Below are 18,737 nucleotides of genomic sequence, written 5' to 3' on the forward strand. Positions count from 1 at the left end.
TGTTAGTGGTGCTGTTCTTCCCACCACACATTTAATGTAGCAGAGATGGCTGTGTCCTCTATGTCCTGATACCATGCTGTCCTCATCTCCTGAGAGGGCTGGGTGCTCTACTTGTGGTCAGCAGAGACCTGTTGGTGGTCTGAGACCTTTTCCCAGAGTCTGAACTGCAGAGAAGCTGCTTTGAAGCCCCCTATGAAGGTGCCAGAATTGACCTAGAGAGCCTGAGCCAGTCTGTAGCTTGAGAAGGGTTTGCACTCTTGGATGACAGAGAGTGGGCTGGTAGTGCTCACTGCCTGCTGGACAGGCAGCCAGGCTCATGCAGTGATGGGAGCAGTCCAGCAGTGCTCATTAGAGGCTCCAAGGTTTGGGAATGTAGTGTTTTCATCTGGGTGGAAGACATGTTTGTGTGCTATCAGCAGAACAGGGACCCAGAACTTGATTCAAGCTTTGCATAGCCCAAAAAAGTTTTAGTCTGATCCAGAGTACATCTTTTAAGATGAATGGATTGGACCAGATTTCTCAAATAGTGCTAGCTTTTAGTAAATACCCTTTGGGCTCTCAGTGCCTACTGTGAGCAGACCCTTGATTTTAGGAAACAGTTTAGAAGTGAAATGTACCTTCATCCCCTTTATGTTGCAGGTGATTGAACCTGATAATTCAGTGAGCTGAGGCCATTTCAAGAGAGGAATGTTTTAGGACACAGCTGAGTTGTTGAGGGACAGCTGCACTTTGATCCTAAGAGCTTTGCAAGGCTGAATTGTAAAGATCCCAGAAGATGGTGTCTGCTTGCATCCTGGTGCCAAGGCACCCACATCACTGATGTCACTGGAGTAGCTGTCTCACAAGGAGAAGATTGGCCCTGCCAGTCTGGGACGGCTGCTGCTCCCCAGGTCAGTGAGATGGGAAGGTCACAGGAGAGTGGGAGGTCTCCAGATTCACTGAGGCTTTGTGTCCAATTTCCAAAAGCTGCCAGCAGTGCTGCTCTGAGCTCTGCAGGTCCTGGGAGCTGGAAACTTGGCCTTGGAGTACATAAAAGCATTACAGTGGCTGTACCATGAGCTCACCTTTCCACTTACCTTCTCCATCCTCTCCCTGTGCAATCTGACACAGCCTGTGTGCTTTCACTTCATATCACAGCAGTGTGAAGCCAGTCATTGACAAAACCCTCTTTTTGGAGGAGGAGAGGATTATTGTGTATGTCCTGGAGCAAAAGCTTGAAAATAATATCCTGGGGAAATAATGGGTAGATCAAACTCTTGATTCCCACTCTGGGTGGGAGCTCTGAGGTTCACCTTGTCAGGGGATGCCCCAGCCAGTTTGGTCAGTGTTGCACAGAGCTGCTGGCCCAGCCCCAGCCTGGCTCTGTGACTCTCCCTGTGTTGCCCCTGTGCCAGCAGATAACCCACCAGGTAACCACCCCGTGCCTCCTTACCCTTGCAGGCTGTTCTGCTTCCTGGCCTTGCCATCTCCTGGCAGGTACAGTGCTGACAAAGCACTGGGGACAGGTCACAGCCTGCCTTGCTGACAGAGTTACAAAATGGATCCAGGACCAAACCCATCCCACAAAACATCAGGATTAAATATCGAAATCCTTGGTGTTGCCTGTGTGATTAAAAGTGCTGAGGAAAAGGCCTTTGTCAGGAGGGAGGATCAGCTGAAGCTGGGAATTGTCCCAGGGAGCATCTGTGTTCTCCTGCCTTTGACTGCTCCCATCAGGCACTTCCAGCCCTATTGCTAGACCAGAAGACTGGGGATGGAAGGGGAGCCCAGTGAGCTGGGAGAACGAGGAGAGGAGAGGAGCAGATACTGGAGCAGATATTTTTGGAGGTTGCTCATGGAAGCAGTTCTCCAGTTAGGGCAGTGGGTGGGGAGAGTATCCTGGGACCCTGTGTTGATCCCTGTGCTTGCTGCAGCACTGCTCACCCAGGCCAGGGGCTGGGAAGAGCTCACTGTTCCCTGCTTCTGTCAGCCAGCAGCCTGTCCTTTTTGGATTTCTGCTTTGTATTGGGGCTGCACTGTCTGTCCTACTGATGGGCCTGGGCTAAAGCAGCCAGATTGTAACTGAGGAGTGCCCTTGTGACTAAATTGGAAGGACCAGAGTGCCCCAGAGTGCCCCAGAGGTCAGACACCCTCCCTCTCATCCCTCAGAGGCCATTTCTGAGCCTGCTATGTGCTGACCATAGTAAAGGGGAGCTCCCATAATGAGGGAATTTCCACCATTACCTGCAGCCATTAAGGGGAGGATCCTGTGCTTGTCAGTACTGGAAGCACTCACTCTTCTGCCCCGGGAGCTGTTGATAGCAGCACCTGAGGAGCTCAGTAATCCTCCAGGAAGTGAGTGATATATCCTGGCCTTTGATTTAGCCTGCTCAAACAGGCCTAGTTCTTCAATTTAACGGGCTTTAGTAAAAATTATACTGTGTTAATTTAAAATACTAATACAATGAATTATTTATTATGGCAGGTAATCCCACAGAAGGGTACAGAATGAGAAAAAAATTTCCAAAAATCATAGTAAGGTACAACATGATCTACTCATGATTCCACAAGCTTTCATAGCAAAATCTCAGGCTTTGTCCCAGCCAAAAGCAAACATCTTTCACCTGATTTCAGCATAACAGGGTGTTACTGGTTCAATGATGGTTTGGAAGGTTAGAAAGTGAGTTGTATTCACTGTTTGTTGCTTTTTTCTTCTCTCTCAAAGCAGAAAGGTAGCTGTAAACTACCTGTAGCCTGCAAAGTACAGCTGGCAGTGAGGCATAATCTCCCTGCACTTACCTGTGCTTCACAGGCTCACAACAATTGTTGAAGCAGACTTTATTTAAAGCAAAATAAGTAGCAAGTAAGTAAGTAGCACAGGAGGGAGTAATTTAACCAACCCATTGGATGAAAGTCAGGGTAGGGCAAGAGGAGTCATGGGACTGTTTAAATCTGTCAGAAATGTGATGACATAATGAGCAATAACTACTCTATGTTCCATCACTGGGCCCCTCCTACACTCACTTAGCAGTATTTCTACATTTCTCATGCAACCTGCCTGTGTGACAAATCCACACACACATTGCACCCAATTAGTGTCAAGCATAAGAGCTGCTCTGCCTGTGTCTCACCTTGCTAAACTCCTCCTGGAAGCAATTTTCCCAGCATACAAAGAATAAATCACCATTCTCCTTAATCTCTCAGAGGACAGTTCCCAAATAATGGCCAGGTAAACACATGTAATACATGATAAAGCATTATAATCTTCCCAGCAGTAGATGCAGGGTATTTGCTGCTTTAAGTGTTCAATGTTACATGTAATTAAAAATGTCAGGGGAGGTGAGACAAGGCACTTGAATAGGTGCTTGTAGAAAAGTAGTGGAATACCTGGCTTAAAAACCACAAACCCCAGTCCTTTCCCCCTCTAAAAAAATACAAAAAACCCACAGCAAACAGCCAAACAAACTGTTAAAAATAAATGCACACCTACTTTAGTAGGTATAACTTACTTTACCTGTGTCCCAGTCACTCCAGAAGCATCAGGAGATGAAGTGAGGAGAGCAGAGGGAGGGAGTACAATCCTTCCTGGGATCCCAACTGCACCAGGGTCAAACCATTAGCGGAATATGACAAATGACTTACATGACCACACCTTGTGGAATCAACAGCCACTGTGCTATTGGAGTGTCCCAAGGAGTCTCCTTTGACACTGGCTGTCTCTCCTCACATACATTTTCAGGTGAACAAACATCTGCCACCTTTGTGCTGTGGTGCACTGCAGGAATTTATCCCCTCCTTTCCTACTCCTGTTTCCTTGTGGTGGAGGCTGGCTGGCTCAGGAAGCATCACCTGCCAGTGAGGGAGCAGCTGTCCTGAACAGCAAACAGCCCTGGGTGGCTGCAGACACTGTTGTGCTGTAAGATGTGTGTCAGAGTGGCTGAGAAGGGCTGGGGGGGGCACCAATGACCTTACAGTGGGTATAGGATGGGCAGAGCCACAGGGTCTGTGTTGTCAGCACCCTCTGTGGCTGCTGGGGACAGATGGGGTGGAGGGCACGTTTCCTTTGCTGCCACTGGCCCAGCTGCACAGGCAGTCTATCTGTGCCATCCTGGGATGCCCTGAGCAGGAGGGGAGCGTGCCTGGCCTTCCACACCCTCATCATGGTGTCCCTGCTTAGCTTTAGCAGAGCCCAGGCCGCTCCCCACAGAGCGGATTCTACATCCCCAGTGCCCTCCTCATATCCCAGGGAGGCCAAACAAGCGGGGCTGGGGTCTCCTGATGTCCCAGGAAGGCCAAACAAGCAGGGCTGGGGTCTCCTGATGTCCCAGGAAGGCCAAGGAAGTGGGGCAGGGTCTCCTGATGTCCCAGGAGGGCCAAGGAAGTGGGGCAGGGTCTCCTGATGTCCCAGGAAGGCCAAACAAGCGGGGCTGGGGTCTCCTGATGTCCCAGGAAGGCCAAGCAAGTGGGGCTGGGTCTCCAGCCTGAGCCGGGGCTGTGCTGGAGCAGCACGGGCAGGAGTGAGGGATCCTGGCTGTTCAGGGCTACTGAGGGCCATCACTGCCTGAGGCAGGCTGGGAGCTGCACAGCTCCTCTGTCTGTGCCAGTGGGACTGGCCCTTGGGCACATCCCCAGGGCTCAGGGACATGGGGACACACGCCTGCAGTGTGACCTCAGCAGCCACAGGACAACGGAGCCGCCGCCGCTCAGCCGTGACTCAGGGAGGCCACGTGAGGCCCCGGCCCCGACGTCTTCCCTGGGCTGGGATCCCTGAGCCAGGATCCTGAACCACCACACAGCCCTGCAGGTGAGTGCTGGGGAGGGCTGCAGGGGCTTCTTGGGGCCAAGCCTGAGGGTGCTGGGGGGCTGCCTGCTGGCTCTTGGTACTGCTGGGTTATTGGCTGCTGTTTGAGGCATCAAGCCACTGTACAGGAAAAGGGTGCTGGTGCTGTGGGGATTACAGGACTTCCCTATAACCTCTCTTACTGACTCAACTGGAGTCTTTTTGACTCAACTTCCCCATCTTTTAAATAGCTTTTTTCTCTAAAATCCTCGCAGCAAGCCCAATACTTTATGCAAAGAGAAAGGTTTGTTTGCCTTAATTTTACTCAGGCTACGAGCATAAACATTTCTGGCTTCTGATGAGTTAATATTCTTCCTTCAGAGCTTTACAGCAACCACAGAGAGGCACAGGGTGTGAAAGGAGAAACACAAACTGAGTAATTTCAAATGCTGCACGTCAATGCTTAAGGCAGAGCTGGAAAATGGGCAGCAACCTCCCCAGGGCTCACAGGTGTGGGGCTGGCAGCAGTGCAGCCACCGTGTCTGGGCCTGCTGTGAAAGCCAGGGAGGAAGGAAGTGCTGGAGCTGCAAGGAGTGCTTGGGCTGTGCCTGCTCCTTGCTCACCCCCATGGGGCTGTCAGAGCTGGGAGCTGCCCTTGCTGCGGAGACCTGCACTTGCTGGGTCTCTGTACATGCCTGTGTTCAAGGAGAGTGAAAAGTCCAAGTTTTGCTACTTCTCTGTGACATTTCAGCTGCATTTGACAACAGGAAGGGAAGGAGAAGGGTAGCAGAATTATTACCACAGCCCGAGGAGCCTGGAGCAGGAAGGATTTCAAACGGAACTGGTGTGGATCAGCTTTTGTTGTCTCACAGGAAGAAACTCAGCTTTCACCACGGCCCTCCAGGACGTCTTCCTGTGGAACCAACAGCTAGGACCAACCTGAGACTTGCAGGTGTGCTTTAAGAAGTTGGTTTGGTTTGATTTGAGAGAAAATAATTGAGGGACTTTAAAATAAAATTTAGCATGCTTAGGTGTCAGCATATAACTTAAAATGAAAGGTGAAAGCAGTTTCAAAGGGAAGAGGTCTGGGATTATCTGATTTTTGTCTTGAAGTTCAAACAATCTTATTTTATTTTATTTTATTTGCATATTTTTTGTTTTCCCATTGAGCAATTTCCCTCAGATATATTTAATCAGCTAAGCAAAACTTCATGTATGGAAATTGTTAGCCTCACTTTCTAAATCTGACTCTGCACACAAATTTTATTCTAACACGTTAAAAAGACCTCACTACAATTAAATTCTGATTTACTGAGGAAAGCAAGGTGAGGTCTGTTGTTCATGTCATTCCCCAGTGAGCTCATGGCCAGGCTGAAATACCTGTATATCATCATCCTTCTCTCATTATGAGGTATAATCAACTAAGTCACTTTTAAAACATACAATAATTAGGCACCTATACTTATCCTTTGTTTAGATCTGATTTTCTTTCCAGAAGAGCCACAAGGGAATTAATGTGCATAGTCTAAGAGAAATTAGCTACCCAACTTCCTTGGCTAATGTAAATCTTGGTGACTTACTGGGCTGAGCTGTGCTGGAGGCACAGAAAGGGAGATGGGAGCAGATGCTGAGTGCTCCTGGATCCTCTTGTGGCATCCAGGTCTTACCACAGCATGATACAAAAGTGCATTGGGCAACTGTGTTTCTGTTGCTGGAACAGCTGAGCAGTCTGCTGGCTCATTTGGGCCAGCAAATGAATAGTTTTGAAGTAAATCAGTCTGATAGCAGATGAAGATGATGTTGGCAGTGTCTGCCCTGCCTTCACTGTTGAATCTGCTCTTCCTGTGTGTGTGGCAGGACAGGTCAGGTAGTGCCAACCTGCTCACTTTGTCTTTGGGATGATGCAAAGCTGGGATAGGGCAGCTGCTGTGACTTGTTCCTGTCAGGGGAACAGCAACTTGCCTTTAAATGCCACTGAAAGTCACTAGGTATGAGGAACCCCAAAGACAAATCTTCTGAGTTTCATTAGACAGTAAAATATCAGAATACTTTTGAATTATTTTCTGAAATTAAATTAATCAGCTGGGAAAAATGTTTATATTTAAGGTACTTTTGTTCCTTTAGCTCTGGTATTTTAATTATGCAGTCCAGAGAGAGGCCTAAAGGATTTAGGTTAAAAAAGCAACTGTTGCAAGGTCTAAGTTGAGCAAATAGGAAGGCAAGAAAGGGACTGGAAAAGGCAGAAAACTGTAGCTGGAGATACCTGAGTGCTGTGAACTGACACTGAGTGGCCAAGAGAGTCTGTCCAGGGTGTGGCGTGCTGGGTTCCTACATTTCCACATCAGCTGCTGCTTACCCACAGAGGGGACAGATGCATTTCCTGCATTCCCTATCGGTGCTCACAGCTCCCACAGGGCTGCTGCCACAGCTACAGCAGCAAAGGCTGGATGTAAGTCAGGGGAAGGGGAGGATCTGTAGATCTTTTGCATAGATTCATCACTGGGAATAATTTCAAAATGTTGTTAAAATATTGTTCTCTCTCAATACACTTTGGAGGCAGGTAAGCCAAGTTTTCTGAGTTGATCCTTTGAAAGTGGTTATGTAATTTTCCCAGAAGTCTTTTGAAGTCTGTGTCTAAGTTCCTCTGTCTGAGAACTGACACCCTAAAAAGTTGTTCTGTTTGAGTGTTTGCTTATGTGTTACAGTATCCTTCTGAAGATATTTACTGACCTGTTTTGGGTTTTGTATTAGAATGTTTTTTGAACTTATATGATTGTCTTAATACCAATGAGAAAGGAAACAGGTTTTTCTCTGGAAAGTTTGAAGGGTATTCTTAGTTTTCAAACTGCTTGATTGGAAGTGTTTTGTTGAATGGATCCAGAAGTCATATTGTAAGAAAATGTGTGGACATACAAACTGTTTTCCTGTTGCATCCTGCATAGTGGAAACTGTGCTTTAGGCTCCCCAAAACCCTTCTTTTGCATCTCTCAGTGCAGCTGTTGGTTGGTTGCAGTGTTGCACAAGGGCAGATGCATCAGTGCAGAATGCCTGGACCATGCTAGGCAGAGGCAACAATTCAGAACCACAGCCACCACAAAATGTGCACCATCAGAATGTTCCAGCCTCAGCCCAAAAGTTCTGTGGCAAGTTTATCAAAATGAAAGGAAGTGCTGAATTTTGGGGATGTCAGAACATTTGTTTCTTTGGCAAATACCAATAATTAGTCTGGGATCAACACTTAAAAGTTTGTAATTCATAAAGTTAAAGTTTATGGAAATTTCATGACAACTTGGGAAGAACAGACATTGAAGTATCAAAGTCTTCTGTGAGGCAAGAGTTCAAAGTCTTGTGGGACTTTCCTAGGAACTATTTCTGCTCTTTTTCCTGGCTGATACATTTCAAGTATTGGGATGTAAAAGCTGCAGGATAATTGTTCTGTTTCGTGAATGGAACCCAGCCTATTAGGTTACTCACATCTGTGGTAAATGTTTAATTAGACACCTTGGTAGCTTTACAAAACAACAATGTGAATGATCAAGTCTGACTTCTTTTTGTTTTACTCATGATGATCAGACTTTTGTTCTTTCCTAATAACCAAAGGCCAATAGGGCTCACTTGGAGGAGTCAAGAATTGGGTCCCAGGAGGGTAAATGAATCATGATGTGAAACAGAGAAGTGATTTCAAAACTGAAAGGCCCAGAGACAGACACAGTGTTTGCAGAAAATCACAGGCAGAAAACCAGGAAGGTCAGTGACCTGATTCTAAGTGTGCTTTTTCTCCCCTCTCAAACAGGCACAGCAATGGAGAATTTGGATGTCCCAGTCCCAGACCTTACTGAAGAACAGCAAGGTGAGGGAAGCACACAAAGATCAGAGCTTTGGCTCATGCACAGTGCACAGCAGTGTTTGCCAGGGTGGGCGTGAGTCAATGAAATCTGTTTCCTCTGAAAACACATCCTATCCATCTCCTTGCTTGTAAAGAGAGACCAGCAGTCAATTCCCAGCTCTTCCACAGGCTCCTGTTAGGCTTTGTGCACATGCAAGTGGGAATTTAGATACATGAAGGAGACTTTACTGTGCATTAAATGCTTGATGAGCAATCTCAGTGCCTTGGTATGCAGTCCTTGGGGTCTTTGTGCCTGTCTGTAAAACAGCAGGGTCAGAATAAACACTTGTTAAATAGCTAGGAATACTTTGGGAACACTTGCCATGCTTCTCTAACTGAGACAACAGCATCACAGGGACATCAGTCATTTGTATGGACTGTTGACATTTGTCTAGTGTTTTGTGACAGACTGAGATGCTTTATACAATACAGCAGCACTCTCTTTCCTGTGTGCTGTTACTGGGCAGTGTGTTACAGCCTGGTGTCTGTCTCCATACCTGCACTGAGCACCACAGGAACACTGCCATGAACCCCCCTCTGCTCCTGCACAGTGACAGGTTTGTTTTCCTTACAGACATTTTTCAGAGAGCTTTTGCTGCTGATGCCAAGTACTTGGAGAATCATGAGAAAATGAACCAGTCCTTCTGGGAATCACTTGTGAAATGCTTGGCCATTACTGACCCACCTATCCTCAATACCGAAGAAAAGAACAATGTAAGTTACCAAAGGAACAACTTATCCTTGTTATTTTACTTTTCTCCTATACTCTGGGGAGAGAGAGCACAGTCTCACTAGCTGATGTACTGAAATATATTAAAAGGTATAACAGGGCACTTAGACAAATGAGGTTCAGGCCACTGCTTTTTACTTCACTGCTCTCCATGTGCAAAAATAATTGGCTCTGTATAAATTCCTCAGGATCAGCTCAGCTCAGTGTGTTCTAGGCAGGACCATTGTTAGTCATATTTTGCTGTAAGATACTGCAGCAATTGCATGGCCTTTTTCAGACCCTATAGCTGTGTTTCTCCAGCTCTCTGAATAGTTAACTATTGCCCACCATGCTGTTTTTCCCAGTTGATGGCTCTGCTCCCAGTTGCTGAATGGAGTTTACATTCTCTTCCTTTCTTTGACATGACTGTTTGTCCCCAGTTTTCCCTTTGCATAGTAGGAACAGGGGGTTACATTTCCCACAGGGTGGGATACACTCATTTGCCCATCAGGGTGTGCTTCTACAGGCTGTGTTTTATTGGAAAGACCATTTGCTAGTTACTGACCTCCTTTCCAGCTCCTTAACAGCTGTGATGTGCTCCCTGAAGGCTGTGCTGCCTGCCTGAAAGCCATAGAGAAGAAAGGAGCCAGGGCAATGGTTCTTCTTTACCTTTTGCTGAAGACTTCCAACCCATCTGGGTACAGGCAGCTGCCCAGCTCCAAGGGAAAGGGTGAGTCCTACCTGTCCTCCTGTCAGCTGTCAGTGGGACTTGACAACAGCTTGAACACTGGTATGTGCTTGGAAGTGATTATTAGTGAACAACTGAACTGTCTGGAAGTGCTGCTCAGGAAAGGCAGTTAGGTGTGGTGGTAAGGAGAGCCAAAGTTAGTATTTTACTGCAGTTAGACTTGGCCTCTTCTGGGGAAAACCCACCTGTGTTTAGGGAGAGAGCATGTCCTGGGATGGTGCTGCCAAGGAAGTTTCTCTGACTTGAGAACGTTTTCCCTGATGTTTTTGCACAGGCTGTTATTCAGCCAGCCAGGGCCCCCCTGAGCACTCCCAGTGGTAGGAAATCAGAGCTGAACCAGTAAAATATTTGTGCAAATACAATTCCCTAGCAGCACATGTAGAACTACAAGGGAAAATATTTGTACAAATATAATTCCCTAGCAGCACATATAAAACTAAATGGAATGGACAGGGGATGGCACACAGGGTGCTGAACCTGGCAACAAGTTAAAAGAGACTTATTTGCCTGGCTGTGCAGGAAGAAACCACAGGCAGTTTCACAGGGTCCATAGTCATTAATTGTCTTTAACAGATGACAAAGGAGCACTCACTTAAGATGACCCTAAATTTATCTGGAGACCCTCAAGGACATCCTGTTCCTCCTTCTGCCTTGGTTAAACATGTTCCTGAAGGGGGGAGACCTCCCAGCCTGGTGCACAGCCCAGCTTTGGTCATCTCTCAGAGCAGGAATGTTGGTAACAAGACCCTTGGGCTGTGAGCAGCCTCGAGGAGCTGGAGGAGAAGGAATCCCATCTACCTGCCTGTGCCTCCTGATGAAGACATGGTGTTCAGGGTCACCCCTGGCCACAGGAGGCAGCAGCAGAGGATCCTGGCGTGGCCCGGCTGTCAGGGCTGTGCTCCTGTGCCACGAGAGGGAGCTGCAGCCGCGGCGTCGGCACAGGGAGCCCTGGCAGGAGTAGCCCAGGGCCGGGTCAGCCACTCCTCTCCTGCTCTCCTTCCTCATCATTCAGCTGCTGCTGCTTCAGGGAGTGGGAATTTGCACAGGGGTAACATTATGAATAATTAAACGCCAGAATATGAAAATTTAGGTGTCTACCACAACCATTTAAGAAGGTCTAAACTGTAGTGTGTTTGATGCTTTCATTTGATGCTTTGTACTACTACCCTTTGTGTGCCAAAACCACAACTGAAATTAGACAAAGGGTCTGATTTCCTGTCAGGCAACTTTTAATAAAGCATTAGGAAATCTGTAATTGTAAAATAGAAAATGTAGTCACTGATAATGTTTTTTTTTTTTTTTTTTCTCTCTTTATAAAAAAAGATGAAAAGTTGAAACTCCTGAAGAGTTTGGAAAGGAATTTTGTATATTCAGAAGAGGACAAAAAGTCTGAAAACTCAGCCCAGGAGTCCATGGATGAAGATACACAAGGTAAAGAGGATTTATTTTATTTTCCCTGATACATAATTTAGTCTGACTGCATGTTTGTAAGGATTGACAAAGGAGATGTGGCAATTCTGTAGAGCTCTGAATAAAGTAAGAAATTGTGCAAAAGAGAGAATGTAGAAAATCATCAGTACCTGATTCATAATCAGCAAAACAGTGGCTGCCACCCACTCTTGTGGAAGTTGGTTTCAGAAACATAGAAATCTGCTGCAAGATTCCTTCCCCAAATAAAAGATCTTAACTTCTCTCTACAGCCCTTTATACAAGTTAATCCAACTTCAGGTTTTGCTGAGCTTCACCTATTCAGCCAGCTTTGAAGGGAGCTGTGAGGCAAAAGCAGCCAATAGTGATCCTTGCATTTCAGAGCCTTGATTTTTACCTTCATATGGTTACATTGTGAGCAAACAACTGCAGTGCTGTTGTTTCTGATGCTGCTAGCACATTTTTCTTTACTCTGATGAACAATTCTTTCTCCTATCCAGACAGTGATGAGGAAGACTTAGGAATACAGAAGACTGAAGGCCAGTTACTTGGAGGTAGGACAAAGTGACAACAGTATTGGCTTTTACTAGAGGCAACCAATATAAACCAAAAAAGGACTATTTTTTGCATTCTTTGCTTTAGCTGTTGAACAAAGGTATATTAACATATGTAGATGTAAAAGAAAGACAAGTCAGAATTTGGCTGTAGGAAAGACATTTCCTACAAGATGAAGCTCAACTAATGTTGACACTCAGCCATGGCCTGTGCTCAGAGTTGAACCAGGAAAGCAGCAAAATCTGCTGTTGTGGGAGGAGTCCTGCTGCCTGGGTCTGCACAGCTGCCACTGAAATGCAGCAAGAGGGTTCTGAAAACATCTGTCACAGCCACTGCTTAGAGGGGCTGCAGTCAGCCCACAGCACTGACTGGAGATCATCACCAAGGACCATCTTGTTCCTGAGGATTTTCCTTTCCTACCAGAGGAAAAGTGGAAAATAAGTACAGTGCAGATGAGGAAAATGTGCTGTGTCAATACACAGAAATACCTATAGAATTATGGTTGTAAAAATGTAAAGCGTTAATATTTTAATTAATGTCTTAAACTGAGCTCAGCCCAAATGTAAGAGCAGTTAATTTAAAATTGACATTAGGAGATCTAATCTGTCTCACAGGAGTCTGATTCTACCTGAATCATTCTATCCCTCCAGATACTTGGAGGGATGGAATAGCAGGGGGGAAGAATTCACTCATTTCCCACTTTTTTACTGCATAACCCCCAGCAGAGGCATCCTCTTTAAGGGGTTAGAGTCAGTCTCTTCCTTGTCTCTGTTACACACTCACACTGATTTCAGGGAGCTGATGGGCTGGCACAGATTTCAGCTCTGGTGCTGGCACAGATACCTTCACTGCAGGTATTAACCACATCATCTCTGTGTCATGTTTTAGGAATACCAGCAGAGATGGTTCCTTACAGAGATTCAGGTAAGTGCTCCCAGGTCACCTCATCCTGCTGGAATGACTATAACTGCAGTGTCTTCTTTCTGACCTGCTGAGACATTTAAAAATAACTCAGGCTGTAAATCCCTTGGTTTCCAGTTAGCCTGGTGTTGGGCCTGGGCATGGTGCAGACATTCTGTTGCAAGGCTGTGGTAGTGCCTGGCTGACAGCAGGTGATTTGCACAAGGTATTCTGGCAGATTAACCCATTTTTGTAGGCCTGCCAGGTTCTCACAAGATCAGCTCATAGCAGTCATTCTTTAGGGAAAAACCCAGCAGTTCTGTTGGGCAACTGTTTCGTTTTTGCCAAAAAAGCTAGAGGCAGTTTTTAGCATTCCCTGAAGCCCTCTGTCCCCTGCTGAGCAGGGTTGCAAGTCTGGGAGGAGCTGGAACCTGCTTTCTGCCAGCAGTGATGCTTGGCTCTGAGTGCACAGCATTCTCAGCAGGAGGTGCCAGGTGAAAGCCTCAGCAACAGGGCAACAGTGCCAGGCAAGAGGCCTGCACAGACAGGCAGTGTGAAGGCAGACTTCCTCCCACCAGACACTCTGCACAGCCCCAGAATGTTTGTAAAAGCCCACAGCAGGAAATTGCCAACAGCTTAATTGCATTACTGAGCTCATCCCTCCTGTGCCCAGGCCAAGGCCAGAGGATGAGTTAGGAGAGACAAACAGCCCAGTGGAGCAGCCTTTGGAGAGGACATCTGCTCCACTTCTGTTCTGTGCAGTGGAAAGTTACAAATTGCAGCATAATCCCTTGGGGAGGTTTTTGTGTTACCTATCCCCAAGGAGCCACAGGAACATCAGGGCAGAGGGATCCATTGCAGGGCCATATTCTCCCCACACTGCCAGGTGCAGAAAGGGTCATGGTACTTCTCCCCTTGGTGTTTGTCCTCTCTACCACTCACCCCAGTTTTGTTGCAGGTAGGTGATTGCTCACTGTGCTTCTTGGTGCTGAGTATGGTGGGAAGCTCTATATTTGTATTTTTTCCATCAGAAGTAACAGAACTATATTTCTTTTCAGAGATTGCCAGAAGAGAAGATTCAGATGTAGATGGTGAGTACAAACATGCAAATAAAGAAGTTTATTTGTGGATGTTCTTTCAGGAGTTTTGCATAATGTGGTGAGGGTAATACCAGCTCCTTGATGCCTAGAGATTGCCTAATCAAAAAGTTGAAGGTTGAAAACAGGTAATAACGTGGAATGCTTTAACACAAAACATACTGTGCAAGTCATTCCATGATGCCAAGTTACAGTGGGACTGTTGCATTTAGGAAGTAGAGTAATGCAGGACAGACACTTGCCATGTGTGAATTGATGTCCTGCTAAATTCTTTATCTATATATCATTCATACAAATGCACAGAGTTGTATCTTTGAGTCAGAATAATGCAATACTGTGTTTTTAATAAGAAAATAATTGAGTTTGCCCCCAAACCAGAATGTGATCAATCCAGACTGCTCAAAGAGGCAAAGATCTGAAGTCTGTATCAGGTAACCCAGAGCAGAGGTTCTGTTCAAGGTTTAGTTGTTCTGTGGTTCAAAAGCACCACAGCAAAAGTCTACATCTCATGTAAAGGACCCCTCTAGTACTCACCTGTTACATCTTTAGAGAGAATTCACTGCCAGGCAGAGGCTGCCCAGTGAAGGGGAAATCAGCACCTGAAACTTGTTCTGAATGAACTCCCAAAGGCTTAGGTGCAGCACGTGCCTCAGGGGCTGCTCAAACCACCAACAAAGAGAAAAGGAAAAAACTGCTGCTTTAAACCTGTTGTTGGAGAGATGGTAAAAGACTGAGCTCTTTCTGGCAATACAGGTGGAGAAAAAAGAGAATTTGGCAAGTCCACTCATGACAAAGAGCAAACTGCTCTGTGTTTAAACTTCTAAAATACCTTATTTGTTCTTATGTTGTTTTTCTCTATGCCAACGTAGCTGCAGGAGACTCATTTCAGCAGCAGGTCTCATTCTGGGAGGTGCAGAAGTACTTGGTGTCAGGTGTTAGTAGAGGGATGGTTCTCACACCCTCAGTAATGAAGGGGAGCCTTTTACTGTGCCTGTGGTTGTGCAAAGCACCCAGGAATCAAACTGAAGCTGCCTTGTACTGTGGCTTTACTCCCCCACTGTCATTCTGAGACTATGGCTTGTCCCAGAAGAGGCAGAAAAGACTCAGAGTGCTTTAAAACAATTCAGTATTGTTAATGCAGCCATCTGGTTGTACTTTTTAAAATTCATTTTTAAACCCATGCTCTTTGGAGTGATTTTAAAATTGCTAATTTGATCTTTCTGAAAGGTTTGCAGACCAACAAACAGTTTTACATATATTCTGCTCTGACAATCTATTTTAGATAGAAAAAGGGAAATAAACTTTGAACTCCTTAATTTCACAGTTCCATGGCACTAAAAGACTTCTCTTTTTTGTAGCTTATGAGGAGAGCACTCACCCCCCTCAGTGCACAGTACGGTGGATGGGCATACGGAAGGATGGTAATTGATTTATTGAATCAAACTGATGGCAAACCTGTTGAACCTTAGTCAAAGAATAAGATCTCTGGTTCAAAAAAAACTTTATTTTTCCAACATCAGTGCTTTGTTGAAGTGCATCAAGGCCTCAGGATGAAAATCATAGAGGCTTCTCACAATCTTTAGCCTACTCCCTGAGAAATCTCAGGGAAATTGATTTAATTCCATGAGTGATACTCTGTACCTAAAGGTGAATTTGGAAGGGCCATGGCTGCAGTTGTGACCTAACCTTCCCTCTCAATTTCAGATGAATTCTTTCATTTTGTCATTCTTTGCTTTGCAATTGGAGCTTTACTTGTTTGCTACTACTACCACAAAGGTAAGGCAGGATTCAATTGAAGGATGTATTGTTGCACTGTAGAAAAATGAGCAAAGCTGACATTTATTTTGTTGCCTTAGATTGGACCATTTCTCTTGGGATTGGTTTAATCACCTTTGCTTCCCTGGAAACCACTGGGATATACTTTGGTCTAGGTAAGTGTCCCTCCACTAAGGACAAGGTCACACAGTTGCCACAGCCCATGAAACTGCTGGGGCTGAGATTCTGTACTCACCATGAAACTCCCCCAACATCTCCCAATTACAGAGGGGATGCAGACAAGCAGCCTTAATGCTACTGAAGGGAGAGGTTGACTCATTTTTCCTTCTCAGTGATCACAAGGCCCTGAGTCACCTCTTTCTGCAGCAATGGCCGAATGCTGTGTTGCCATGACAACGTGTAATTTTAGCAGCCAGGCCTGTCTTCCCAGATCCACTGGATAAGATGCTGTGCATCCTGGCTGCCATGCATTCCCCTGGGATTGAGGATGAGCTTGGGGCAGCAGCTACTGGAAATATTAAAACCTGTGCATTTTGACAATCCTTAAGAATGGTATAGGAGTGCTGCCACCAGCAGCAAGTTATGGCTCCCCAACCAAGAACTTGTCTCCTCTGTAATCTCATGTTAATGTGGTGGGAGGTTATGGATGGTTCTCTCATGACTCAGCCTGATCTTTCTTATTAATGATATTGCAGATGTGCTTGTTTAAACAAGTGTCAGTGTTTGGGTTTTGCCATTTTTTACTTTTTTATGTTTTACGTTGCTTACCTTATATGTTTGTTTTCACACCCAGTGTACCGAATTCGGAGTGTCCTTGACAGCTTTGTTCCTCTGATTAACAGATTCAGGCCAAGAGGTAACAGTGCTCTTTTTCCTGACAGCATATTTTCCCTAGACCTTGGTTTGGTCAAGAGTTAAGACCAACTCACTTAAATTACAATTTCCCATCTTTCTGTCTTAAAATTTACTACAGTTTATTACAGCTGCTTGGGTTTGAAAATTAATTAGTCTTGACTCTTTCCCCGTGGCAGAACATTTTCACATTTTTAATACTCCACCCTCTATGGAGTATTATTTCCTGGCAGTATCTGTGTAAGAATTCTGGAGCTTAAATAAAAACTCAAGGGCTGGAGGGAGTCTTCACTTGTTGGGTCTTCAGACAGACTCCTGGTTCATGTTTAAGGACACAAAACACAAAGAATACTGAAAAGCTGCATGGATAGAGTGAACACAGCAGTCCTCACAGCTGTGTTTTTCTTCATCCCACAGGCCTGAGGAAAGCTGCCTAGGAGGAGTATTTCAGGAGAGTTCCTCAAACCTGGCTGTCCAGATTTCCAGTACTAAAGGAACTGCTTTATGAGGTGAACCTAACAACCAAATGGCCAATGTGAAATACTGAAATGTGAAACCTCTGAAAAACTTCACTCCTTTCCCTCCAAAATAAACCTGAAATTGGGGTACAGGGCCCCACTCTGGATTCTGAAGTGGTTTGGGGCTCAGCAGAGCTTGGAAGACAATGGAAATACAGCCTTGTGTTCAATTCCATTGAAATACAAACACAGCCACCTTCCCTGCCCCAGGCAGCCATGTGGTGGTGCAGCTCTCATTTTACAAACCTCATCAGTCTGCCTGTGGTGTACCAGAACCAACAGACCAATGGCCTGTGCTGGTCCTGGCTCAGGCTCTGGCTGTTTCTGTCGGGATTCTGGCCTCCTCCTCCTCCCCCTGGTGCTGCCCAGAGCAGGCAGAGGCGGGCCCTGCTGTCCCAGCTGAGCCCCGCGGTGCCGGCACTGGGGCTGATGAATCGATTGTGGCAGAACTCGGAGCAGTGGGCGGGCAGTGGTTCCACCCGAGGAGAGCTGGGGAGATGTTACAGGCACTGACAGAGTGCTGCAGTAATGAGATTGTTATTAACAACAGCAGATTTCATCTTTTCTCAGGGGAAAAACAAAGTGCTTGATTTGACTCATCTCCCAACCTTTTTTTCTTTGAGTAAAATAAACATGAAACTTTAACATTATAGGATATGTTACACATTGCAAGAATGCAACCATAGGAAGACTGCAACAAAGCTACATTTTAAGTAAAAATGTAAGGTCTTCATACCCACAGAATGATGAAGGCAACCAGTTGAAAAGAAAAAGCCCTAAACATGGACTTTTAAGGAAATGTAAATCTGAAGGCTGTAAAGCCAAACAGCTCAGAGTTTTACAGGAACAATTTCAAGCCGTGCTCAGAAAATTAGAAAGGTTACTTTTTGTTGTACATGGTTTGAAGCACTAGTGCCAGTCACTCTTGCCTGCAGTTCCAGCTGCACTGCCAGAAACACCAACAGTTGCACTCAGGCCTGCACCAACACAGCACAGCTGCCACCCAATGCCTCAAGGGCTAAATTGTGCAAGAAGGATGAATATAAATTATTTCATAGTATTTATATGCTCCTTTATATGTCTTTGTAGAAATATTTCACCATCCCAAACTACTGTATATTTTGTGTTAGTCTGCAAATAAGGCCTTGCTCAGAGCACTGTAGCCATGGTAGAGGCAAATGGCTTTTGGGTGAACTGAAAACTACAGTCACCCTGCTCTGATGAAAAGGGCTTTTTTGGTGTCCTCTGCTGTCTAATGTCTTTCTGAAAGGCAATTTGTGGAACAGTCAAGATGAGAAACATGTTTCAATACTTAATGTTTTAAATTTGGTACTCTGCAGTAAACATAAATTTTTAATTTTAACAGAAACTGCTTAAGGGTAAAATAAGCAAAACATTTAAAAACTGCAAAACATTTAAAAAGTCACCAAGTGCATCCCACCGTGTGAGATGAACAGCTAAGCCACTTACAGCAGGTCCCATGAGAAAAGTCAGTTCTCAACAAAAAAG

General features: G+C 45.6%; 2 protein-coding genes across 4 annotated transcripts in view; one reads left to right on the forward strand and one right to left on the reverse strand.

Annotated features, from left to right (window-relative positions):
- SLC38A3 (solute carrier family 38 member 3) overlaps positions 1 to 3,840 on the reverse strand; it is a 238,553-nt gene extending 234,713 nt beyond the window's left edge. Inside the window, exon 1 of the mRNA XM_063164635.1 lies at positions 3,825 to 3,840. The gene's annotated coding sequence lies outside the window, so the exon portion shown is untranslated. The remainder of the gene's footprint in view (positions 1 to 3,824) is intronic.
- TMEM40 (transmembrane protein 40) lies at positions 95 to 17,873 on the forward strand. Of its 3 annotated transcripts, none has more exons than XM_063164638.1 (14): positions 95 to 890; positions 5,632 to 5,711; positions 8,553 to 8,609; positions 9,220 to 9,359; positions 9,931 to 10,084; positions 11,426 to 11,533; positions 12,031 to 12,084; positions 12,974 to 13,009; positions 14,044 to 14,076; positions 15,441 to 15,503; positions 15,787 to 15,858; positions 15,939 to 16,013; positions 16,652 to 16,714; positions 17,128 to 17,873. In XM_063164638.1, the coding sequence occupies exons 3-14, from the start codon at positions 8,561 to 8,563 to the stop codon at positions 17,145 to 17,147; spliced, it is 867 nt and encodes a 288-aa protein (XP_063020708.1). In that variant the 5' UTR covers positions 95 to 890; positions 5,632 to 5,711; positions 8,553 to 8,560; the 3' UTR covers positions 17,148 to 17,873. The 3 variants fall into 3 exon arrangements, with proteins under 3 accessions (XP_063020708.1, XP_063020707.1, XP_063020706.1); XM_063164637.1 differs by lacking the exon at positions 95 to 890 and adding an exon at positions 4,318 to 4,783 and having other exon boundaries at positions 5,511 to 5,711; XM_063164636.1 differs by lacking the exon at positions 95 to 890 and adding an exon at positions 4,318 to 4,783.
- Positions 17,874 to 18,737: the final 864 nt, after the last annotated feature.

The sequence above is a fragment of the Melospiza melodia genome, chromosome 10 (assembly GCF_035770615.1).
Source record: "Melospiza melodia melodia isolate bMelMel2 chromosome 10, bMelMel2.pri, whole genome shotgun sequence".
Lineage (NCBI taxonomy): Eukaryota > Metazoa > Chordata > Aves > Passeriformes > Passerellidae > Melospiza > Melospiza melodia.

Coding starts and splice junctions, on each gene's coding strand:
- TMEM40 (XM_063164638.1), top strand. CDS start 8,561: ATGGAGAATTTGGATGTCCCAGTCCCAGACCTTACTGAAGAACAGCAA. Junction 11,534..12,030: donor CATGGATGAAGATACACAAG/GTAAAGAGGATT, acceptor TCTCCTATCCAG/ACAGTGATGAGGAAGACTTA. Junction 14,077..15,440: donor AGAAGATTCAGATGTAGATG/GTGAGTACAAAC, acceptor TCTTTTTTGTAG/CTTATGAGGAGAGCACTCAC.